Raw genomic sequence first — 25,301 nt, forward strand, 5'->3', positions numbered from 1 at the left:
AGTTTGCATTTCTGTGATTTAAAATTAGCTCATAAGATGCTAAGCCCATCTATTGAAGGGGAAATGAGTTTTAAGCAAATGAAAACCATTGTTCCCCTACAGCTGCTAGGGCAGAGGGTTTTTTTTTTGCTCAGTTTGCTCAGTCAGAGATGCAGAGAAGAAATGTAATGATCACAGGATTGTTGCAGTAGCTTCCTTGGGAATATGTAGAAACAAAAATACATAAGCAGAATAATGACGCAGGCAGAGTTGACAGTTGCAAGTGACAACTTTTTGGGTTGTAAGTTCTTATTGTTCCCAGTTCTTTTGTGGATGCATGCATCCACCTGAAGCTATGGAAGAAATTATTTCCATTAAAAAAGCGGAAACAAAACCCTATGAGGGTGCATGGAGGATACCTTATTTTTAAGACTAATTTGCGTAGGTCAGGAAGAAAGACGAGGACATGTTCACAGATACAGAAGATCACAGTTTTGGACTTGGTATTGAGGATTAGAATGTCCATCTACAGTCATGGACTGATAGTGTAGAAGCCCACACTTTCAACTACTGAGTACCACAATTATATGATGGGCCTTATGTGATAAGATGAGAGTGTAAAACCCACACAGAGGATGTTTGTTTCCAACCCGCTTGTGAAGATTATCAGAGATCGCAAAGGAAGGAATATATGATATCAACAAGAAGATGAAGAAAGGAATAAAGAGACTATCTGGACAGAACTGGACAGAACTGTCAAATTAAAGCAGCAATAGAAGTGATGCTTGGAACCCCATTCGGAGCTTGAGGTATGGGTACCCCCAACAAAATTTAAAAATCTGGCTGTATAATTTGGAATTAATGTGATTTGATTGGCCTGTTAATAAAAATTATGTTAAAAAAAATATTATATGATGGGCCAACTAGAGCCTTCAGGTGTAACTAAGCATATTAGTGGAGTCACAGGACTCGCTGGTTTTGTTTTTAATAGAGTACGTATAAAGTGATTTGCAGCATGTGTCCGAAAAAAATCTGAAGCCCAGCCAAGAAAGATGTCTCTAGCAACAAATTCTGAAGTAGCAGAGTTCCTGCTTTGTGGGCTAAACCAATGAAAGAAGAAACAAGTTATTTAAGAGACGGTGTCTTCTGGACTTTTTTTGAGCAAAACCAGAATGAAGCCAAAGTTGAGGCTCGAGGAAACTTGCCAAGATTGCTCTGGTATGAAAATAAGTTTAAAACGTGTTGGATGAGACTTTTCTCCTGAAGATGAACTATCCATTCATTTGTTTTTCTCACCGGCACACAACGCCCATCTTCAGAAACAGCTGCAGGCAAGCTTTTGTTTATTTCCAAAAGGAGTTGTCCCATTGGGAGCAGAATTAAGTCCAGAATTAAGTATTACTGCTGCTCCTCCTTGCTGGCTTTACCGCAATGCCACTAGACACATGTTGTATCTACTCTGGGCAGGAGGAAGCCAATCCAACTGCAGGGATTCTGAGTGAAAGAAATAGTAATAGACCGCCTAAATTTTTTATGGGAAACATTCAGTAGAGACCAGCTCTTTCCTCCAACCAAAGCTCTGGCACGACTTTCTTTCAGTGGTACATCTTCAAGGATAAGAGAACCCACAAATCACAGCCTTCATTTAAAAAGATCATCTCAAAGATAAGGCTAAAGAGATGCTAAAAGGACAGAAAACAAAGAACTGAGTTAAAACTAGTGTGGCTTAATCATAGGGTACAGAGGGCCTTTAAAAAGCTCTGATAAACATCTCTTTTTCTCAGCAAAAGGGACTCTTGGTGAGGGTGGTTTTTCTTTTTTCTTTTTTGAAAACCATTATTTTCACCCTAATCTTTTAGCACAGTCTTCAGCCTTTCTTTGTCGCATGCTTTCCAAACACTTTTGTTATCTTGTTCACTTCAGTGTCCAGTTTGTGCTTTGCTTTATTAAATAAACAAACAAAAACTGAAGGGATGTCTCTAGCAACACAACCCAGACCCTCCAAATGTCCCTATTTTCCAAGGACAGTCCAGAATTTACAGAAGCCACCCCAGTTTCTGATTTGATCTCAGAATGTCCCACCTTTCCTTAGGCTCTCCCTATTTTCATTGGATAAATGTTGGAGGGCATGGAGTTATGTGACCCCCGAACCAAGGAGATAAGTAACCATACATCTTTTAGAAGATGTCTGATGGCAGCACTGTATAGAGAGAACTTTTCTAGTGTTTAATGTTTTATTATGTTTTTATATATGCTGGGAGCTGCCCAGAGTGGCTGGGAGAACCCAGTCAAATGGGTGGGGTGTAAATAATATGATGATGATGATGATGATGGTGATGATGGTGATGATGGAATAGGACATCCCTATTTTTATCAGAGAAATGTTGGAGGGTATGACACCCCAGTATGACACTGGGGTTCAACCAGTTGCATTGGGCAGAGGTTTGAGTTCAGGTGGGAAAGAGTAAGGAGCGATCCAGAGCAGGAAGCAACTTGCGTTGAACTTCCAAAAACACGTGCTTAGGTTTGGGCTCCCTGATACACCTTTGCTTAGTTTTAGGCAGGGCTGCATTTGGGACATCACCCTGCCAACAAAGGTCCGTATAGTAAAAGCTATGGTTTTCCCAGTAGTGATGTATGGAAGTGAGAGCTGGACCATAAAGAAGGCTGATCGCAGAAGAATTGATGCTTTTGAATTATGGTGCTGGAAGAGACTCTTGAGAGTCCCATGGACTGCAAGTAGATCAAACCTATCCATTCTTAAGGAAATCAGCCCTGAGTGCTCACTGGAAGCTGAGGCTCCAATACTTTGGCCACCTCATGAGAAGAGAAGACTCCCTGGAAAAGACCCTGATGTTGGGAAAGATGGAAGGCAAAAGGAGAAGGGGATGACAGAGGACAAGATGGTTGGTCAGTGTTCTTGAAGCTACCAGCATGAGTTTGACCAAACTGTGGGAGGCAGTGGAAGACAGGAGTGCCTGGCGTTCTCTGGTCCATGGGGTCACGAAGAGTCGGACACGACTAAACGACTAAACAACAACAACATTTTTATCAGAGAAATGTTGGTGGTTATGAGATTCCAGTCCACTGGGATTCAACCAGTTGCATTGGGCAGAGGTTTGAGTTCAGGTGGAAAAGAGTAAGGAGCAATCCAGAGCAGGAAGCAACTTGCGCTGAACTTCCAAAAACACGTGCTTAGGTTTGGGCTCCCCGATGCACCTTTGCTCAGTTTTAGACAGGGCTGCATTTGGGCCATACCTTGCTGGCTGAAAGGCAAGAAGACAACTTTGGGGAGGTGGGAGGTGGACCACTGGGAAATGGCAGCAACATGAGTGTGAAAGAGAAATGCCTTGTGCTGCGTACAAAGGCTAACCTTTTTTGCACAGCCCTCAGGCACACCAGTTTCCACAGCTCCTTCCTTCCTTCCTTGCTTTATTTCTTTTTTTAAAAAGCATTGAATTCCCCCCCCCCTGCTCTAATCCCTTCTAAACCACAGCATTTTTCAGGTGCTCTGTGTAAGTGAAACTATAATCTCTGGTAAAACAGACTGCTTAAACTGCTGTAGCATTAGGCCAATCGAGTCCAGAGACCCTGGATTTCCCATCTGCCCAGCCACCAGCGAGAGGATTTCAGTCTGAAAGGCTGGCTAAAGCCCCAGCAATGGGAAAGAGCGGGACCAAGTCTTACTTTGCAAAGCTGCGGAGGGTTAAGAGACCAAAAGCTATTTGTCCTAGCATTTTGAAGCTATTCAAGGCTGATCTTCCTTGTCAGGTTTTCAGGAAAAGATCAACCCATCCCATCCTTTTCCCCCTTCTAGTATTTATCAAGGTTTGGAAGGGAAGATATTTCACACCTCTCAAAGGCTTAAAGAGTGAAGGAACCTGGAAGAGGAGTCGGGAACAATAACAAACTGAGGGGGAGAGAGGAGAGTATCGCTGGCTCTCGTAATCAGCACATTCCTGTTTGATCAGGCAAATGTTGGAGGATTTGCCCTTTCTCGGCACTCGACTAGCACTCGACCACTGAAAATGCTAGGTGGGCCATTAACATGCCAAATTTTTGCTGGGATATCAACCGGTCATCCCAGGGAAATCTTGGTTTCTCTGAAATTTCCAAAGAGAAATTTCTAGTCTTCTTGCCAACAGGGATTTAATTGTTAAGAAGATGGGGGAGGAGTAAGACGGAAATCTGCTCCCATTTCCTAGTACTTTAGCCATTGAGATTTCTGCCAGTACCACCACGGTGTCACACCACACTTGGAATGCTGTGTACAATTCTGGCTAGGGACCCCTGACCATTAGGTCCAGTCGTGGCCGACTCTGGGTTTGTGGCACTCATCTCACTTTATTGGCTGAGGGAGCCGGCGTACAACTTCCGGATCATGTGGCCAGCATGACTAAGCCGCTTCTGGCGAACCAGAGCAGCACATGGAAACGCCATTTACCTTCCCGCCGGAGCAGTACCTATTTATCTACTTGCACTGGTGTGCTTTCGAACTGCTAGGTTGGCAGGAGCAGGGACTGAGCAACGGGAGCTCATCCGGTCATGGGGATTTGAACTGCCGACCTTCTGAGTGGCAAGTCCTAGGCTCTGTGGTGTTTTGTGTGTTTTGTGCTGTACTCAAGCACAAAACCCAGCAGACTGGTGGATCTCTCAAATCCACATAAGGGATGCACACATTTTTCTTACGTGCATATGGTGGATCACGTAGTGGGGAAGAGAAAGAAGTTGAGCCATGCTTGTTTACTGAGCTGCCAGGAGGGTGGCAGAATCTTCCTTAATGCCCACCCCTTCAAGAAACCTTGAATGATTCCACTTCAATTTTTTAAAGCTCTTGGCCTTGGTAGATCTGGATATAATCTCTTGCCTTGTCATTTCCCCCCCCCAGAAAACTTTGCCCATCCCTATCATAAACACACCATGAATCATTCATCTTTAACAGATTATGCAAATTGGGGGGACATAAAATCAATAATAATCAATGCCTGCAGCCACTTAATTGCCAGCAAAGACATTTTTAAGAATGAGCATTATCTGCAGCCTTTTCTTGGGTAATGGCACCATTAATCCAAACGTTGGATCCTGGCCTAAATGTAGCAGCATCCCTCCTCCACCGTTCCCCTCCCTGTCCTTCCCCACACCTCTGAGTGTGCGTTCTTAATTTCCAGGCTTTGCATTTCCTCTCATTACTGCTGGCACGCAACTCCGAATGTTAATGGTTCTTGCTTTTTTTGTTACTCTGTGCCTGATTGAAAAGTCGCATACAGATTGAGATGTTAGTGTTAAACTGCCACCTGGGAACATCAAGCTGGGTCTGAAATGAACTTTTCTCCCTCGTAGAACCAGATGGATCAGCCAGGAGTGTTCCCGAGTGGGTCTGAGACTGTTCCAGGGCAGTGGAGTGGGGGGAGGAAGAGAAACACTTCTACTCCAGCTTAGGGGGTTCTTTGGCAAGAATCGACATCCTCTGCTTTTCTCAATCCCATTGGCTCGCGCCCCGTATTCCAAACCATGGCCGATCCTCAATATCCTTGAAAGTGCTCCGTCTATCATTCTATCAACACCGCTTCCATGACACGTATTAATAAAACGGGATGGGAAGAGGACCTGCAAGTACCGTATTTTTCTGTGTATAACACGCCCCCATGTATAAGACGACCCCTATTTTGGGGACCCCAAATTAAGGAAATGGGGGGGATTGCCCAGTTGAGCTTTTTTGAGGGGTTGCCCACAATCGCTCACCCGTCTGACCACCACTGCCAATCACACGTGTCGCTGAAGCCACCAACCGTCTGCCCACTTGCTGCCAGCAGCTGCCAATAACCCACCCAATTGCTGCAGCAGCAGCCAACTGCCAACAGGCCTTGCCGCAGCCACAAATCACCCGCCGAATTGCTGCCGTAGCAGCCAATCATCAGCAGGCCTTTACGCAGCCAACTATAACCCACCCAATCGCTGCTGAGAATCTCCTGTTTGTGGCTGCCACCAATCGCCCGTCCCCCCCCCCACTGCACTATCTGTGTATAAAACAACCCCCAATCTTAAACATTTTTAATAAAAAAAATTGTCTTATACACAGAAAAATACGGTAACTCCTGTGATTGGAATGTTACATGGGGAGGATTTGCATATACAGCTAGCCAGTGCTTTTTTTTCTTTAAAAAAAAAAAGTTTAGTGGTACTCTGATTTCCCTACTCATATTGAAATACTGCCCCTCAATGAGGCCAAACTTAGATTCACAAAATGTTTAGGGGTATGCGTCCCCCTGCGTCCCCTCAAAAAGAAAGCACTGTAGGCTAGCTCATAATAAAATATGAGTAGCTGTATGCATTCATCCCTCTTACATCACTTTCAGGCTTGGGAATAATTTGTGGGATCTTTCCTACATTGATAATCCAAAGCATGTGAAATAATAATAATAATAATAATAATAATTTTATTATTTGTACCCTGCCCATCTGACTGGGTTACCCCAGCCACTCTGGGTGGCCTCCAATGTATATAAAAACATGATAAAACATTACACATTAAAAAGCTTCCCTATACAGGGCTGCCTTCAGATGTCTTCTAAAAGTTATATAGTTACTCATCTCCTTGACATCTGGTGGGAGGGCGTTCCACAGGGTGGGTGCCACTACCGAGAAGGCCCTCTGCCTGGTTCCCTGTAGCTTCCCACAACGAGGGAACCACAAGAAGGTCTTTGTTGCTAGATCTCAATGTCTGGGCTGAATGATGGGGGTGGAGATGTTCCTTCAGGTAAACTGGGCCTATACTCTCCTAGATATACAAAAATCTAGATCTCTGTCGTGACCGTGGAGACAGGCTCCTCTTCTTTGGGGACTTAGGCTAGGGATTCAGAGTGGGACAAGGAATCACCTTAAATCCCGATACACATACTGCAACCGAAGCAAATGGAAGTCCGTTGAACCAGAATCTCTCTGGCCCGAGAAGGTTCAGTTGCCCATCACCGAGTTAAGGATTCCAGCTCAGATGCTCCACCAAAATCATAGCTTCCCCTTTTCTGTCAGAATCAATGGCTGCCAAAGCAGGGTGGAGTGTTTAAATAAAGAGACTTCCATTACAGAAGGCAGAGCTAAACACTGGGAAAGAGTTGCAATTCCTATTTAAGCCTCTCTCTTAGGACAACTACTGCTGAAACAATATCTGAGCTCTGCTCTGAGCCCTGGAAAGGTGCTGTCCAGAGGCTCAGCACAGCAGAGGAGCCTGTTCTCTGTTCCCTCCTGCTTTTTCATCTACCTTCTCCCCTGGCTGTAGCAAGTAGGGTCCCTGGTGTTCCGAGCAGCTAGCTGGGGGAAAGAACCGGATGGAAAATGGGCAAGAGAAATCTCTCATTGCATGCGGGAATGTAAAGGTATGGCATCAATCTCTGGACTGCAGCCTGGCCACCCTGATCTTTATCACTAGAGTCTTCTCCCTGGTACTTTTAACACCACGCTCTAGGGTCTCTATAAAACCAGAGGCTTCTTGGGAGAACAATGGAAATGCTTCTGAAGCAGGATACAATTTGATTTCATTTTATTTTACATTCGTCCTGATAACCACAAGGCCTAAAAGCACTGCTCTTCGGGGGGGGGGGGGGAGGAGAAGCCAAACTGAGCTTCTTGTGGTTCTGAATACAGTGGTGCCTCGCAAGACGAAAATAATCCGTTCCGCGAGTCTCTTCGTCTAGCAGTTTTTTCGTCTTGCGAAGCAACCCTATTAGCGGCTTAGCGGATTAGCGCTATTAGCGGTTTAGCGGATTAGCGGCTATTAAAGGCTTAGCGGCTTAGCGGCTAAAAGGCTATTAGCGGATTAGCGGCTTAGAAAAAGGGGGGGAGCTTAAAAAAATCGGAACACTTGCAGGACGTTTTCATCTTGTGAAACAAGCCCATAGGGAAATTCGTCTTGCAAAGCAGCTCAAAAACGGAAAACCCTTTCGTCTAGCGGGTTTTCCATCTTGCGAGGCATTTGTCTTGCGGGGCACCACTGTAAACTGTTTCTATGAAAATAGCCATGTTCTGAGTTCTGCAGCCAGATCAAACATTTGACTGTAAAATGCTCATGATGCGCACAGGCTGATTTTCATTTTGAAATATTGCAGTCCTTCTTGACTGAATCTTCCACTAAATTTCAGTTTCTAGATGCTTAAGCAGCAACACCTTAATGCAAAATAACAAGGGTAAAACCACTTTTTTTTTTAAAAAAAAACCCAAATTAATCTTTCAAATAAAAAGTTCTTTCTTTTCATAACAACTGTGCGTGAGGGTAAAGGAAAGCTGCTGGAACAAAAATCGTCCAAAACTGCATAGGACGTGAGTATATATGGGCGCAATCCCTCAAGGTCTATATTGGTTTTTTCAGTGACCTGTCCATTCGTTCTGTAGCCTGAGGTCTCAGCAGCTATTTTTCAGAAGGCAAATGGTTTGTTATCTCACTTTCTCAGCCCTTGCCGGTCCCTCCTCTCCTACATCATGTGCCATAGTTTACAAGAACATCAACATCTTCCCTTACCCAGCTACTTCACAGATTCTGGTGAAATTTGAGGGTGAAATCGCATTACCGGATCTGACCATTTCCCCCATCAATGAGACAAATGTTGCCATGAGTATTCGCATGTACCCCATCCTTACAGCTTGCAAAGGGGTTCAACTATAGGCTAGCTTCTGAGTAAAACAAAAGGAACAATCTTGAATCCTTGGAGTCTTTTCAAGCACTAGACTAGCTCCTTGCAAGCGTTTCCACACAGGACAATCCTCAGCAATGTGGGGACCAGCCCAATCAACCCCATATTACAGTGGTACCTTGATTTATGAACTTAATCCGTTCTGGAAGTCCGTTCTTAAACCAAGGCATGTTTTCCCATAGTAGCGGGGGACTCAATTTACAAATGGAACACACTCAACAGGAAGCGAAACATGTTCTGCTTCCAAGGCAAAGTTCACAAACCAAAACACCTACTTCCGGGTTTGCAGCGTTCTTAATCCAAGTTGTTCATAAACTAAGCTGTTCTTAAACCAAGGTACCACTGTATACACTTATTAACACTTGTAGAAGCTTACCATAGACATAAATGCCAGAGCTACCCCAAGCCTGCCCAATGCTGGCCTCCCAGGGAGCGGGTGGTGCTGTGGTCTAAACCACTGAACCTCTTGGGCTTGCTGATCAGAAGGTTGGCAGTTCGAATCCGCAAGACTGAGGTGAGGTCCCATTGCTCTGCCCCAGTTCCTGCCAACCTAGCAGTTTGAAAGCACACCAGTGCAAGTAGATAAATAGGTACTGCTGTGGCGGGAAGGTAAACGGCATTTCTGTGCACTCTGGTTTCCATCATGGTGTCCCGTTGTGCCAGAAGCAGTTTAATCATGCTGGCCACATGACCCAGAAAGCTGTCTGTGGACAAACGCCGGCTCCTTCTGCCGGAAAGCAAGAGAAGTGCTGCAACGCCATAGTCGCCTATGACTGGACTTAACCATCCAGGAGTCCTTTACCTTTATACTTTTACAGCCAATTTAGTTACTGTGGAGATTCTCGTAAGAGTTCTAAACATAGCAGCTGAGGAAAACCTGGGATAGTTACAAGCAGGTTACGAGATAAAAAGTTAAGTCTATCCATATCGGAATGCCTCCCCTCATTTTAAAGTAACTTTAACACAATATTGCACAACTCTAGGTCTATTCACTCATTCACAGGGAAGTTTTTAATGTGTGACATTTTAATGTATTTTTAATCTTTGTTGGAAGCCGCCTAGAGTGGCTGGGGAAACCCAGGCAGATGAGTGGGGTACAAAAAATTATTATTATTATTACTATTATTATTATTATTTGGCTATGTGCAAATGAAGAGATGGAGCAAGTTAGAGAAATTGTGTTCTTTGACCCCTGCCCTATACACATTCACCTGAATGTGTGAACAGAGTCTATGCACCAACCAACTCTATGTACCTAGGCTCAGACTATGGATTGGAGAGCCGGCAAAACACATAGAGAAATGGTGCTGTATCTATACTATCCACACATATTGTTTCCGTTTGTTGTGTACAAACAGTCCATCTATCTATCCACGTATGAATGAATGAATGAGTGGACAACACTAACTCTGTGTTACATAATAATCAATGTACCTTGGGTTAAGTACTGAATTCGTTCCGGAGGTCCGTACTCAACCTGAAACTGTTCTTAACCTGAAGCACCACTTTAGCTAATGGGGCCGCCGCGCCACCAGAGCACGATTTCTGTTCTCATCCTGAAGCAAAGTTCTTAACCTGAAGCACTATTTCTGGGTTAGTGGAGTCTGTAACCTGAAGTGTATGTAACCTGAAGTGTATGTAACCTGAGGTACCACTGTATTTTCATTCTGCTTTTCAGACAAGTACTCTCTCCCAAGGTGGCTCGCAAGGGTTAAAAATTCTCATTCTGCTTCCCAGAGGCACCTGGTTGGTCAGGGGGAAAACAGGATGCTGAACTCAAAAGGCCTTTTATCCAGCAGGACTCTTCTTACATTTAGCACAGTGCTGGCAGCAGGCACTGAACATAATATTAAAACAAGGTACAGGCCCTGCTTCCAGACTTACAAACTAAAAATATCAGGAACGCAAGGGAGAGCGGAGGTAAAGAAAAGAAAAGAAGGGAGAGGAGGAAGATGGGTTTGACAATGCCGGGATGAAGTGGTGAGTTGTAAACAGTCAGAGACAATATGTGAGTGAATCCACCACAATGTGACACCACTGTCTACCTAGGCACCTCCAAAATGTAAAGCGGTGGATTGGGTCCCTTACTGTAATGCAGTTTTGTGGAAGCGAGGACCATCAGTGGTAGAGCATCTGCTCTGCATGCAGAATATATAAAATAATAATAATAATATTTATACCCCGCCCATCTGGCTAGGCTTCCCCAGCCACTCAGGACAGCTCCCAACAGAATATTAAAAACACGAGAAAACATCAAACGTTAAAAACTTCCCTAAACAGGTCTGCCTTCAGATGTCTTCTGAAAGTCAGGTAGTTCTTTATTTCCTTGACAGCTGATGGGAGGGCATTTGACAGGATGGGCACCACTACCGATAAGGCCCTCTGCCTGGTACCTGTAACCTCACTTCTCGCAGGGAGGGAACTGCCAGAAGGCCCTCGGAGCTGGACCTCGGTGTCCGGGCTGAATGATGAGGGTGGAGACACTCCTTTAGGGATACTGGGCCGAGGCCGTTTAGGGCCTTAAAGGTCAGCACCAACACTTTGAATTGTGCTCGGAAACATACTGGAAGCCAATGTAGGTCTTTCAGGATCAGTGTTATATGGTCCCACTGGCCACTCCCAGTCACCAGTCCAGCTGCCGCATTCTGGATTAATTGCAGTTTCCGGGTCACCTTCAAAGGTAGCCCCACATAGAGCGCATTGCAGTAGTCCAAGCGGGAGATAACTACAGCATGCACCACTCTGGCAAGACAGTCCACAGGCAGGTAGGGTCTCAGCCTGTGGACCAGATGGAGCTGGTAGATAGTTGCCCTGGACACAGAGTTGACCTGCACCTCCATGGACAGCTGTGAGTCCATGGGCACATACTGCATTCAATCCCTGGTATCTCCAGGTAGGGATGGGAATTGTCCCCGGCCTAAAATCCTGGTCAGGGTAGACCAGGCATAGGCAACCTTCGGCCCTCCAGATGTTTTGGCCTACAACTCCCATGATCCCTAGCTAACAGGCTCAGCGGTCAGGGATGATGGGAATTGTAGTCCAAAACATCTGAAGGTTGCCTATGCCTGGGATAGACATTGCTAAGGCAGATGAACCAATGGTCTGACTTGGTTCAAATTTAGGAAGCAAACATATAACAGGGATCCAATGAGACTATAGAAATCAATCAAATATCTTTAAAAGCCTGAGAGAAAAAGCAGACATAATCCAGCCCCTAAAAGAGAGTAATGACGGTGCCAGGTAAACGATTCAATTTCATAATAAAAAAATTCCTTCCAGTAGCACCTTAAAGACCAACTAAGTTAGTTCTTGGTATGAGCTTTCGTGTGGATGCACACTTCTTCAGATACACTGAAACAGAAGTTGCCAGATCCTTCTATATAGTGAGAAGGTGGGGAGGGGTATTACTCAGAAGGGTGGTGGGAATGGGAGATTGGCAGGTAGCTGAGATGAGCCTGTTGACGACTCTTAACGACTGTAATAGGTCTTACAGGAAAAGGCAAGGGGTGAGAAAGGTGAGAAATGGCTTAGTCATGTATAATGAGAATAGGTAGCTGTGTTGGTCTGCCATAGTCAAAATAAAAAAATTCCTTCCAGTAATTTAAGGTGCTACTGGAAGGAATTTTTTTTATTTTGACTATGGCAGACCAACATGGCTACCTATCTGTAACAATTCAATTTCATGGCAATATGAACTACTGCTGGTGGTTTGTTGGTTTGTTTTTAAGTGAGGGACACCCCCAGTTCACTTGTGGGTGGGTTTGTAATGAGCTGCTGTCAGCTTCCTGATGACACCTGAATACAATCCAGGTGGTGAGGTAGCTTCTTTGCATTGCAATCTGGATCAGCGAGTCCACTCACCTTCCCTGGTGAGGCAGCATTATGGGTCAGCAGTGGCATCACACAGGCCCCACAAGGGGGCTCAGGTCGCTGGGATCCTGCCTGAACAGGTGAGGAGGCAGAAAGCGCCCCTGCACCTATCAGGAGCTGGATTCAAGCCTGCCTGCATGACTGGCCAATGGTAGGCCGGCTTGGGGGATGCGGGTGGCACTGTGGGTTAAACCACTGAGCCTAGGACTTGCCGACCGGTCGGCGGTTCGAATCCCTGCAATGGGGTGAGCTCCCATTGCTCAGTCCCAGCTCCTGCCAACCTAGCAGTTCGAAAGCACATCAAAGTGCAAGTAGATAAATAGGTACCGCTCCGGCAGGAAGGCAAACGGCATTTCCGTGTGCTGCTCTGGTTCGCCAGAAGCGGCTTAGTCATGCTGGCCACATGACCCGGAAGCTGTACGCCGGCTCCCTCGGCCAGTAAAGCGAGATGAGCGCCGCAACCCCAGAGTCGGCCACGACTGGACCTAATGGTCAGGGGTCCCTTTACCTTTACCTTAGGCAGGCTTGGACACAGGGCTGGCCTTGGGGGCAGACCTAATGAAGCCACCACCTGGTTTTCCTTGTCGGATTGACCCAGCAGGTGGACCGGAGCTTAATGGTCACCCCATGCCTATGCTAAACCTCTTTCATTTGTATTCAGTAAAGCTGTGGCCTTATTCAATCCAAAGTCAAGGGTGTGCTGTCCTTATTCTATATGCAGTCGGTTGGGGTGATGGGAGGCACAAAGCCTTGGCATGCAATTGTCTGGGTTAACAATCCATTTTGAGACGGAGATGCTTAGGGACAGGCAGTGGCGTAGCGTGGGGGATGCCAGGGGTGCCGGCCGCACTGGGTGCAACATTTGGGGGGGCGCGTTTGGCCGGCCCTCCTCGAGGAAGCAGGAACCCCACTGTCCTCGGACCTCCTCCGAAGGCTGGCGGTGGGGCGGAGAGACCTTCTCCCCGCGCCAGCCTTCGGAAGGCTGCTCCGAAGCCTGGCGGTGGGGCGGAGAGACCTTCTCCCCGTGCCAGCCTTCGGATGGCTGCTCTGAAGCCTGGTGGTGGGGCGGAGAGACCTTCTCCCCGCGCCAGCCTTCGGATGGCTGTCCTGAAGACTTGTGGTGGGAGCAGTGGTGTAGCGTGGGGGATGCAGGGGGGCCTGCTGCACCTGGCGCAACATGGGGGGCACGCGGAAGAGACTCGAGTGCTAAAATCCACGGGTTAGGGGGCGCAAATTACTTGCCTTGCCCCGGGTGTTGAGAACCCACGCTACGCCACTAGGGACAGGAGTCCTCTTGTAACCTGAGGACCCAAGTTCTGCTGGAGGTCCCAGTCTCTGAAGCAGCAGCTGCAGCTTTGCGAGTTGGGTTTGCTCCAGAATCCAGCTTTCCCATCAGGATATTTAAGTAGCATCCATGGCCAGGATTTGCCTTTTACAGTCATTTGGCCATTTTCATTCGAGTTCTGGTATTTGGACGACGACACCAATGTGCCCTGTGTAGGGCTGCTCTGGAAGACCATGCAGAACATGCAACCAGCCCAGATCATTAACTGCCAGTGGGCATCAACAGCACCCAACGCCTGTTACCTGGCGACTGGCTATTGTCTAGGCAAGATGCAAGGTGCCAATTCTTACCTTGGAACTTGAATGCTTCTGGAAGCATGTGCTTCAATATGTCCTCCACCCTTCTAACAAATATACCTAGATCTAATTAGATGCTGCCTCCAAATGCCTGGCTATCATATCCAGTAGTCCCAGGGTATGCTCCGTACCTGGAGGGGAGAGGTGACTGCCTAGGGACCACCTGTGCACCGTCTTGGCTTCCATGATGGAAGGAATGCGGAGATATCAATGGAAGAAAATACAACAGTGGCCACAAAAATACAGGGCTCTCTGTGTTACAGCACACCTGCCCTCGTTCCCCAAGACACAGCCTTCTAATGCTTTGTTAAGACTATGGTTTCAAAAGGCCTTTTGGACGAGCTATGGTTCGGCGAGTTTTAGCTCAGTGTGGGCTGGCGGGATTTTATTGCTGAGTTTTGTGCTTTTTAAAAAAAGTTTATAAAGTGTTCAAATGACTTCAATTGGTATTTTAACGTTTAGTTATTTATTCTGTGAGTCTAGGGGGCCAAAGGGGACACGGGTGGTGCTGTGGGTTAAACCACAGAGCCTAGGACTTGCTGATCAGAAGGTCGGCGGTTCGAATCCCCGCGACGGGGTGAGCTCCCATTGCTTGGTCCCTGCCCCTGCCAACCTAGCAGTTCGAAAGCACGTCAAAGTGCAAGTAGATAAATAGGTACCGCTCCAGCGGGAAGGTAAATGGCATTTCCGTGCACTGCTCTCGTTCGCCAGAAGCGGCTTAGTCATGCTGGCCACAAGACCCGGAAGCTGTACGCTGGCTCCCTCGGCCAATAAAGCGAGATGAGCGTCGCAACCCCAGAGTCGGCCACGACTGGACCTGATGGTCAGGGGTTCCTTTACCTTTACCTTTACCTTTTAGGGGGCCAAAAGGCAGGACAGGGGTGAATCAAGTAAATACACCTGCCAGCTGGTTCAGCTGGGAAATCAATGCTGCGCCCCCCATCAGAGTCCTGCCTTCCTTCTTCCCATCTTTTTCAAGGTCCCTTTCCTTGGCTCTCTGTTTTGGGAGCACGCCACGGTTTCGGGAAAAGCAGAAGCGGGGTAATGACAATAGGAGAGGAAAAGCTTTTGACTCCGGCCTCTGCGCTCGTAACTTACCAGTCACTACAGGGTATGTCTGGGGTCCTGACACGTTGTTCCCCAGGTCTGGGTTAGCAGAGCTGGATAGACTTGACTTGACTTCATCAAGACCAGGGGTCAGAGCTGGGAGGGAGTACTCATTACCCTAGGGAAGAGAGAAAAGAAAGCTCTCTATTGATGGGCTGGAGGGAAGGGAGCAGTGGGCAGATGGGAGGAGGGGGTGACAGTTAGGAAGAGGTGCAACGCGGTCCCTGCACAGATGGAAGCAAAGAAGGAGGGCACAAAGCAGAGGAAGGGCAAGCTCTGGCCAGCACCCCCCCCCCAAGCCCACCTCCTCTTGCCTATGAATTTCCTTTTCCCTTATTGGCCAGATTCTATTGGGTTTCCCCAGCAGATGCTACAAGATGGAGGTTTGGCTGGGAGAACCCCCTTCATTCTTTGAAAGGCAGATTCAGAAAACTTGACTGTTCTTGCCACAGAGTGTGGAAAAAGGTTCTGCTAGGGGCAGAAAATGTCCTCTGGGGGTGTTTGCGTTGTGAGGAAGGGTGGGATTTGCTTGCTGATCAGGTCGTTCCCCACAGCCGCTCTTGGTCGGTCTCTCTCTCTCTCTCTCTCTCTCTCTCTCTTATTTTTTTATTTATTTTAAAAGAGCTTCCTTTCTTGCTTCCCCCAACCCTTGTGCATTGGGGTATGAAATTGGGGTGGGGGCAGGCCACATGGCTAACAGAAGGGTGGGAGGGGGAAAACCTCATTGCATTTGAAAAGGGTGTCCTGTCCAAAAGGCACTGGTAATTGCCTTTTTATTGTGGCAGCCTCCAAACCAGACACGGGAACCGGAGAGACTACAGGAGGAAGAAAAAAAAGCAGGAAAAGTTGTTCTGATTAATATTACGTTAAATTAAAACTGATTTTCTGCTCTTTTTGCTTTGTTTTTCCCCTGTCCCCGCTTTCCATGCCAGCTCCCAGAGAGCTGCCCTCCTCCTGCCGCCCTCCCTGGCCAGCCACGATTGCCTAGTCATTTCCAATTCCTTCTTGTATTGATCTTCCTGTAGAAATCAGTTTTGTAATTAGCTGCAAATTAGGCTTTCTGCTGGGGGTGAGGCTGCCCCCTGATTTATCACTGGAGTAATTCGCTGTGATCGGAGAGAAATTAAAATGAACTCAATTAGGCTTTGGATTTGCTTTATGGGCCCCATTCAGAGTTTCTGGGGGAAGAATGACTGTGCTAGTGTTTAATAGTCTAATGAAAGTAAATAAAGGTTATTCATTGTAATAAACTCAGGGACTCGGGGATAGCAGGAGCCTAAAGCCAACCTCTCCTTCACTTCCCATTGTTGGTTTACCGCTTGGGGTGATTTAAAAAAGACTTTTGATCTTTGTGTTAAAGGCAAACTGCTTGGGGGATAAAAGGCAAGCCTGGGGGAGGCAGGTAAAGATGAAGGAGGGACAGAGCTTTCCAAAGCAGCGCTTGGGCTTGGCATCAAGCAAAGGGAAAAATGCTCCATTCATTCTGCACAAGTCCTTAGCTTCTGCTGGCTGGGCTGAACTGAGAGAGGAGGAGTTCCTGCTGAACTGTATCAAATCTGCATCCTCACAGTTTGTGTCCTGTCTCTGACAAGGGCACAACCACCAACACCATCAGTTGGGAGATGGCACAAGGAAGCTCTGTTTGGCCGTTAGGAAGCTCAAAAGAAGAATTCTCTGTAAACTGAAGGGTCTGTTAAATCAGAGGTGAGCATTTTAGTCAGTGACTCGGCTTCCTTCTTGCCTAAAGTTTGACATTATTATTTTTTAAAACAACAACACACACCTCGTTTTTGCAACCTAACGTTCCTGTATTACTATGCACAGGAACAGAATGAGAATTTACAGGACCTCTCTCTGATAACTGTTCTATAATATTAAAATAGAACTTGGGAGCCCATTTTTTCTTTTCTCGGAGGATAAAAATAAAATAATGCTACAGATTGCGTCATGATTTTACAAAATGTTTCATCTGTTCATTATTTATTTTGTGTGCGTGTGTTTACGTGTGTGTGTGTGTGTGTGTGAGAGAGAGAGAGAGAGAGAGAGAGAGAGAGAACTTCCCAGGAAATACTTATTGAAGGGTGGTATATAAATCAATTAATTTTTTTTAAAAAAAAAACCCACTCAACGGACTAGCCTTTTAGACAATATCTATCTAAAGCTCTTTGCAAGAGATACTGTTTTTACACTCAGCTGTGACATCTCCTATTGGAGTTCCTACTTGGGGAAGGGAATTAACTGTCTGTGACCTTAATGAGAACAAAAATTACACTGATGTCTTATAGGTAATGTGCACAGAATCTGGTCAACTGAATCTTCCAAAGTAGCCTTCGTTTGTGTATCCTAGATGGAAAAATATAGACCACTGCCATCTTTAGGACACAACAGTGGAGCACAAACAAGAGTGCATGTGTAGATATTTTGGGTGCGTCCTTACACAATCAAATAGCCAAAGGGAAGGCGTGTGTGTTCACACAAATGCCTAAATGGTGTGTTTGAGTGGCTGGGATTGTCTGAAGAGCGTTGCAGGAAGTGTGCAGTTCCCAAAGTGATGTAAGCGTGGATGTGAGTTATAGGCTGCCTTCAACATTACCATCCAAGGTGCCTCAAGGTGTACAAACAATACTATCGGAAAGCAGTATGTGTGTCTGTTTCCAAAAGGAGGCATGGAAAGAACCGTTCTATTGGGGGGGGGGGAGGGGAGCTACAGAAGACACAAGACTTCTCTAGAAAATGTGCCTGCATGCTAGTATTTCTGCATCACATTTTCATGTACCTTAAAAAGCACAAAGTGGGCACGCCAGGACCTTTCAAAAGTAAGTTGGAGATGTGCTTTCTGTGTGCTTGGGTGTGTGAGCATGCAGGCAGATTTTGCACAAGTGTGTGGTGCATAGCTGTCAACCGTCCCTTATTTGGCGGGAAAGTCCCTTATCCCAGCGCCGTGTCCCGCTGCTGTCCCTTATTGATGATATCCCTTAAATTTTCCGGGTTTCAAAGGAAGCAGTTCCTCTCCCTCCCTCCCTGCCGGCCAGGGAGGAGGGAGGCTCCAACTGTGTTGCTTGGCTGCGTTGCTCACCCAATAAGGAGTCTAAGAATGACTGGGGGGTGGAGCTTGCATGCCTTGTGCCGATCAAATCGGCCAGGTTGCCTGGGGACTCGCCTTTGCTCAGCAATTCTCAGCGGAGAGGTGACGGTGGTTTTCCTTGCTGCATCCCCTTTGCCGGGTTGCTGCGCTGTGGGAACCACCGCTTGAGGCTTTGTTTGGCTGCTGGCTGGGCTTTCTGCCTTTGGCTGGGAGGGGCTCAGAAGTTGAACATAGCTGTGCTCTTAAAATCCCTTATTTTGGCTGCTGATCCCTTACTTTCGAGGCTGCTGGTCCCTTATTTTCAAAACTGTAAGTTGACAGCTATGGTGTGGTGACAACTGGGGAAGCAAATGATGCGTGCATGCCATGGACTCAAATGAGTTTTCTGTCTGCCTGTCGTTCTTTCGAGACAGATGCAGATATGACCCACTTTAAAAGAGTGTGGGGACTCACAAAGAAAAGTATGCCAAGTGGGAGGGTGGGCATGTGAAACTAGATACATCCTTTACACCACAAACTCATGTTGGTTTCACGCCAATTTAACTGTCATGGTTTCCCCACAGAATTCTGGGAACTGTAGTGCGGGGAGGGCATGAGAGCTTTGTTGAAAGGCTGTCCCCCCTTATGCAGCTACAGTTCCCTGGGGGGAAGGGGTGATTAGGAAACCGATTTGAGGTCTGTAAATGCAGAGTAAGGCAAGTACAAGTACCATATTTTTTGCTCTATAAGACTCACTTTTTCCCTCCTAAAAAGTACAGTGGTGCCTCGCAAGACGAAAAGAATCCGTTCTGTGATTCTCTTCGTCTAGCGGTTTTTTCCGTCTTGCGAAGCAAGCCCATTGAAGGATTAGCGCTATTAGCACTATTAGCGGCTTTTAGTGGTTTATCTGCTGATCGGATCAGCTGATAAGCGGCTTAGCGGCTTAAACAAAGGGGGGGAGGGAAAAACCCCAGCAGAAACTCGCAAGACATTGTTATCTTGCGAAGCAAGCCGATGGGAAATTCGTTTTGCGAAGCACCTCCAAAATGGAAAACTCTTTCGTCTAGCGAGTTTTCCGTCTTGCGAGGCATTCGTCTTGCAGGGCACCACTGTATGGGGAAATGTGTGTGCATCTTATGGAGCGAATGCAGGCTGCGCAGCTATCCCAGAAGCCAGAACAGCAAGAGGGATTGCTGCTTTCACTGCACAGCGATCCCTCTTGCTGTTCTGGCTTCTGAGATTCAGAATATTTTTTTCTTGTTTTCCTCTTCCAAAAACTAGGTGCGTCTTGCGGTCTGGTGCGTCTTATAGAGCCAAAAATATGGTAAGAAGCAATGAAACAGCTTCTCCAGCTGCATGTATACCAAATGCTTCTCTCCCCCGCCCCCCCCACCCAAGCTGGGTCCACACCTGCTCAGATTTGATGTGCTCTGATGCCTGAAAGACATCAGGGTAAGAAGGACGCTCGAAGACCCGATCTAAAGCTTCCAGCTGCTGCTGCGTGAAAGTGTCGGCGCGAAGGTGCTTCCGCAAACTATCCACACTGCTCTGGGAATCGCCGTTGGGGACTGAGCCCTCGGATACTTCTGCGAGACACAGGAAGAGATAACAGGGCATTAGTGAGGGTCGTCTCTCTCTTGCCAAAAGCACCCAATGTCTCCTTCTCAATTCTCTGGGCAAGAGGGTCTGGGAACCTGGCGACGTTCGCTCCAGATCCCAGGCCCGTCTCCCAAGTGTCTTTTTTTGTGCGAGCTGTACACCCCTTTTAGAGGACAAGATCGAGGCTTCAGAACCAAGCCCAGTCTGCACAAACTTGTACTCTGTGCTAGAGATGGCGTTTCACTTGGTGTTTGGGGCTGTTTGCATCAGCCTGATGCAATCTGGGCTGTGGAGAATTAGGGCTTAGTTTCTTAGTCTGATTATTCCTACTCTTTAATATATATAATCACCCAATCCACATACCATGTAGCAAAAAAGAAAGAAAGAAAGAAAGTGGGGGGGGGGGAGGTGAGGGGAGAGTATAGGACACTTGCTCATACATGATACAAACAATTTGTACCTCTTTACAGAAAGGGGTGGCCTTTCAGAGCAATGCTCTCCAGTGCTCTGCATAAGGGCAGCTTTTGTACAATAGTTCCAAATGCATATAATCACTCAATGAGCCACATTCTGAAAGCAACAAAAACCATGCACTCAAGGCTGCTGGCACGATTCCCCCACCTCAACCCACATGTCTGCAGTCCTGTTAGTCTACACATCTTTCTCTCTCTGTCTGTGACACAAATAGACACACACACACACACACACACACACACACACACATTTTGCATCAGATCAAATTCTCTGGGCAGTCCACACCAAGCTGGGCACTACCTCCTGAACACAAAACCTCCACCTTACTATGCTCCGGGGCAGAAATTCTCCGTTTCTTAATCCTACTTGTATGTGCACTCTGTCAGGCTAAGGTCTCAAGTTGTTGTTCATATACCACCTTCGACCTACACTAGACAAATTTGATAGGAAACTGCTTCGTATTACGTGTATGCAGCCATATTTAGATTTTTTTGGGTAGATTTGCATTGCCCATTGCATAATGAGATCTCAAAACAAGCCCCAACATCACTGTCACGAGGTAAAAAGACCACTAAATAATTACATTTGATTCGTTATTGAGGAATTGCCCATCCACTTCCCATGTCAGGCTCTGTCTATTGCAATCCTCACCAACTTCTGCATCCAGTTATCAGGCACGGAAGGGTGCGAGTTTGTGCATGCCTCCCTGCGCAGGGAATAATCTGGAACCTCAGACAGCATCTCCCCCCCTCCCCAAATTCCAAGTTGGCTTGCGCTTGCAGAGATACAACATCAAAAGCCTAGCGATGAATCGCCGTTCAGATTTCAAGTTGTCGTTAACGACAGCTTTGTTGGACAGATACGGCGGGTCTGTGAGGGTGTTGTGGACTTTGCACTGTTCTCTTCCTCCCTGTGACAACCAGAGGGGTCTCCAACAACATCTCTTCAGCAGCCAAACTATAGAGACTATAGTTTTGTCTCTTGGCTTCCTACCTCAAGAAGCCTGCAGTCCAAAGCTTGTTTCTCCACTGTGGCCTACGGTAGTGGCCACTTCCCTCCTGACTGTTATACATGTCAGTTTATATGTGATTATACAATATGATATAATCAATACTGCATTATATACAGTAACCTAATACAATATCACTTGTAAGACCATGGACAATATTACATATTGATTAGTGCAAGCTTGCAGCCTCCTGCTCCCCCACCCTCCCTGACATTCTCATTCAGTGTGGGGGTTGGGGAAGAAGCTGGAGCTAAACTACCTTTCCTCATCTCATTTCCGTAGAGTGGGATTTGGGGATCACTGACCCCCCAAATGCTCAGAATCCATGGGTTCCACTCAGGCCTGTATTCAGAGGTAGACTTCACAGCAGGAGGGTCAGCGGAAGGAATAATGGGCACAAACCAGTTAAAAACAAGCCCTTCTAATCCCAGCGATTGAAATGGGAGACATGCAAGCGCATGTTTAACGCTGCCATCCTTAACTTTTTTCTAGATTTGAGCCGAAGATCAGAGTTTGTACATTGCAATGGCTCAGCAACACCGGCAGGAAGCTAGGGAAACATAGGACCTCAGAAAAGTTTCAAAGAAAGGTGGGTTTTTTTTTACCTTTTATGCAGCTCAGTGGGAAAGGAAACAGTGTATGAAAAAGTCTGAAATGTATCTGTAGGTGGGGACAGGCATCGGACCCTGTGAGGATGTTAGGCTAGGACCATGGTTCAGCAGGGCTGTTCTTATGTTAATGCTTTTAAAAACCTAGACTGGCACATGGTGACTACTAGGCAACTACAGGCGTAAATCACTAAGTCATTTCTGGGTAAATGTAATATACCTTTTTTTGTCTAGCTTAAGGAAAACGGCTGATTCTAGGCTGTTGCATGACTTCTGGTGACAGGTGCAGCAGTGGACAAGCGAAAGGAGAAAGGAGCCTGAAAACAAAGAGTCTCTGGAATGCAGATACACAGGGCTTTCCACGCTTCCTCTTCTCCTGCTGCTCCCCACCAGCGGGGGAAACTGCTCTTTAGTGCTCAATCGGAGCAAAGGGCAATTCAGGTTTTCCCTGGACTGCCAGTTGTTCCGATCTATCACTAAAGAGTGGGTTTTCCCTTAAGCAAGTGCAGAGGCACCCTCTTGCGTCCAGGATTGGGGGTGGGGGCAGCACATGTCATGCATGTGTGGCGTCATACGTGTGGCACCAAATTGTCAGGAGGAGGCCAAGCGCTGAGCCCAGAAAGAGCCAACCATTGAACCGTGCTGCCTTTGGCCTCCTCCTCCTCCCTCTCAACATCACAGGGGCCTTGCCAGAAAACACCGAGGGGGCTGAAGACCCCTCTGCCCCTAGGAGTTGGTGCACTTAGGCAAGCAGAAAACCGATCGGACCCGTGCTTTCAAGGCTTGCTACAAGGAGAAATGTAGACGACCCCCACAGTGTCAGAGGCAATTGGGAGCCAGCCAAGTCCCCGTCTGGGGTGCCTCAGTGCCCAAGCCGCTCCTAACCCAAAGGAAAAGCAAGGGGAGGAATGCGGACGATGCTCTAAAAATGAATTAGGCGGCAGTTGAGGAGGAGGAGTGGGAGGGTGGCAATGACAGTTATTGGACAAGCATGAATTTCGCTCCACCTAATCTATACAACGGGGAGAAATAATCTATATAACATTTCAGGTTCAAAAGTCTGTTTGACATTCTGCCTTCTCTTCCCATACATCACACTGCTTTGCCAGAACTGAGTGTCTGAAAGCCGTGTTTGGGGGTTTTCCCCCTCCTCGCCACACACATGCAGGCCAGAAAAAGCCCGGACGACTGCCATGTGAAACAGCGCACTGGAAAGTCACCAGTTTTGGTCCAAAATCTTCAAGCCCCCTTCCCCTCTCTCCAGAGGACTAAATACAAACGGACAAATCAATGTATTCAAATGCATACCTCGCCGCCACCCTGTGAGCCAGGAGTAGCTTACATTTATTGAACGACCTCCACTGTGCGATTGTGGGAGACAGGAGGAGATAAAAAGGCAGGAGGGTTATGAGGGCCCTGGGAGCAGAGAGAAGGGCACATCCTAGCACCTCTTCAGGTAAGATCAACATGGGAAGCTGCGGAGGACAGCAGGCGTGAAAGAGCAAAGGCCACATTGGGATAGGGAGGAAGCAGTGCCGGATTTAAAGGTAAAGGTAAAGGGACCCCTGACCATTAGGTCCAGTCGTGGCCGAATCTGGGGTTGCAGCGCTCATCTCACTTTACTGGCCGAGGGAGCCGGCATACAGCTTCTGGGTCATGTGGCCAGCATGACTAAGCCGCTTCTGGCGAAGCAGAGCAGCGCACGGAAAAGCCGTTTTCCTTCCCGCTGGAGTGGTACCTATTTATCTACTTGCACTTTGACGTGCTTTCGAACTGCTAGGTTGGCAGGAGAAAGACCAAGCAACGGGAGCTCACCCCGTCGCGAGGATTCGAACCGCTGACCTTCTGATCGGCAAGTCCTAGGCTCTGTGGTTTAACCCACAGCACCACCCGCATCCCTAGTGCCAGATTTACGTATAAGCTAAACAAGCTATAGCTTAGGGCCCCACTCTCTTGGGGGCCCCCAAAAAATGTAAAGGAAAAAAACACCTGGATATACATTTCCAAAATATAAGATACAAAACAAATAAAATAAAACCTACAAACAGCAACAGTGTTTTGTAGGCTCCTGTGGTGTAAGTCATGGGCCCTGCCTGCTCCCTAAAATATCACTGGTTTGCTCCTTTCTATATATAGGGTGCCTACATTCTGTATCTGCAAGTGGCTGTAGATACCTATTAGGTCCATAAATTACCATATAGCATAAAAAGGTAAAGGGGACCCATGACCATTAGGTCCAGTCGTGGCCAACTCTGGGGTTGCGGTGCTCATCTTGCTTTACTGGCCGAGGGAGCCGGCGTACAGCTTCCGGTTCATATGACCAGCATGACTAAGCCACTTCTGGCGAACCAGAGCAGCGCACGGAAACACTGTTTACCTTCCCGCCGGAGCGGTACCTATTTATCTACTTGCACTTTGGCATGCTTTCGAACTGCTAGGTTGACAGGAGCAGGGACCGAGCAACGGGAGCTCACCCCGTCGTGGGGATTCGAACCGCTGACCTTCTGATCGGCAAGTCCTAGGCTCTGTGGTTTAACCCATAGCGCCACCCGCGCCCCTTACCATATAGCATATATTCAACACAAAAAACCCGCAACAATTTGTTGTTGGCAAAGGACAGCTGGACATATAAAGGGCCCCATTACCTTCAGTAGCTATGGGCCTCATCAAACTTAAATCCGGCCCTGGGAGGAAGCCGGCAACTTGAGCACTGTTGTCCAAGGGCATCAGGTAGCAATAAGCAAGGGGTGGGAATCAAGCCATCCTCTGCTTGCAGGGATTTTCTCCACCCAGGAGATATTGTCAATCCATATTCCAATTAAATAGCAGACCTTAGTGCTGGTAGCATTAGCCAACATGTGCAATACGGTTATTTACATGTGTGCATCCCCATCCGATTGGCAACAAGGCTATTGCACCATAAATGAATGAATGCTTTTCTGTCTCTGGAGGCTTCAGAATAACGCCAGCACAAAGTGGAAAATGGTCAAGAAGCCTAATTCTAGGGCCTTACACGCCTATAGAGCCAGGTCTTTCAGGTAGCACTCATTGAATCATTCACATCAACTCTAGGTCTTGGGGTCTGATTTGTGCCTGCATTTTTAAATGCTCCATCAATCTGTACCCCACGATCCTCCCCCTAGGCTATGGATTTGAACGTAGCAGATTTGGATGAGAGTCATCCACCCGTTTAGCTGCAGGCCCAGCTGATTGCAACGACTTTGCAATGAAAGGGGGTGAATTTGCCAGCCACACAGAGAGCACCC

The 25,301-nt window shown here is 47.1% G+C and overlaps 1 protein-coding gene across 10 annotated transcripts in view; it reads right to left on the bottom strand.

The window, feature by feature from the left end:
• Positions 1-25,301, bottom strand: part of PAX2 (paired box 2) — a 143,941-nt gene that overhangs the window by 16,632 nt on the left and 102,008 nt on the right. For all 10 annotated transcript variants that reach the window (XM_082223631.1, XM_082223633.1, XM_082223629.1 and 7 more), the window contains 2 exons: positions 19,756-19,931; positions 15,273-15,399 (listed from right to left, as the gene is read on the bottom strand). In XM_082223631.1, coding sequence (XP_082079757.1) covers positions 15,273-15,399; positions 19,756-19,931 — 303 coding nt within the window. The remainder of the gene's footprint in view (positions 1-15,272; positions 15,400-19,755; positions 19,932-25,301) is intronic.

This window comes from Podarcis vaucheri (assembly GCF_965113315.1).
Source record: "Podarcis vaucheri genome assembly, chromosome: 5".
Lineage (NCBI taxonomy): Eukaryota > Metazoa > Chordata > Lepidosauria > Squamata > Lacertidae > Podarcis > Podarcis vaucheri.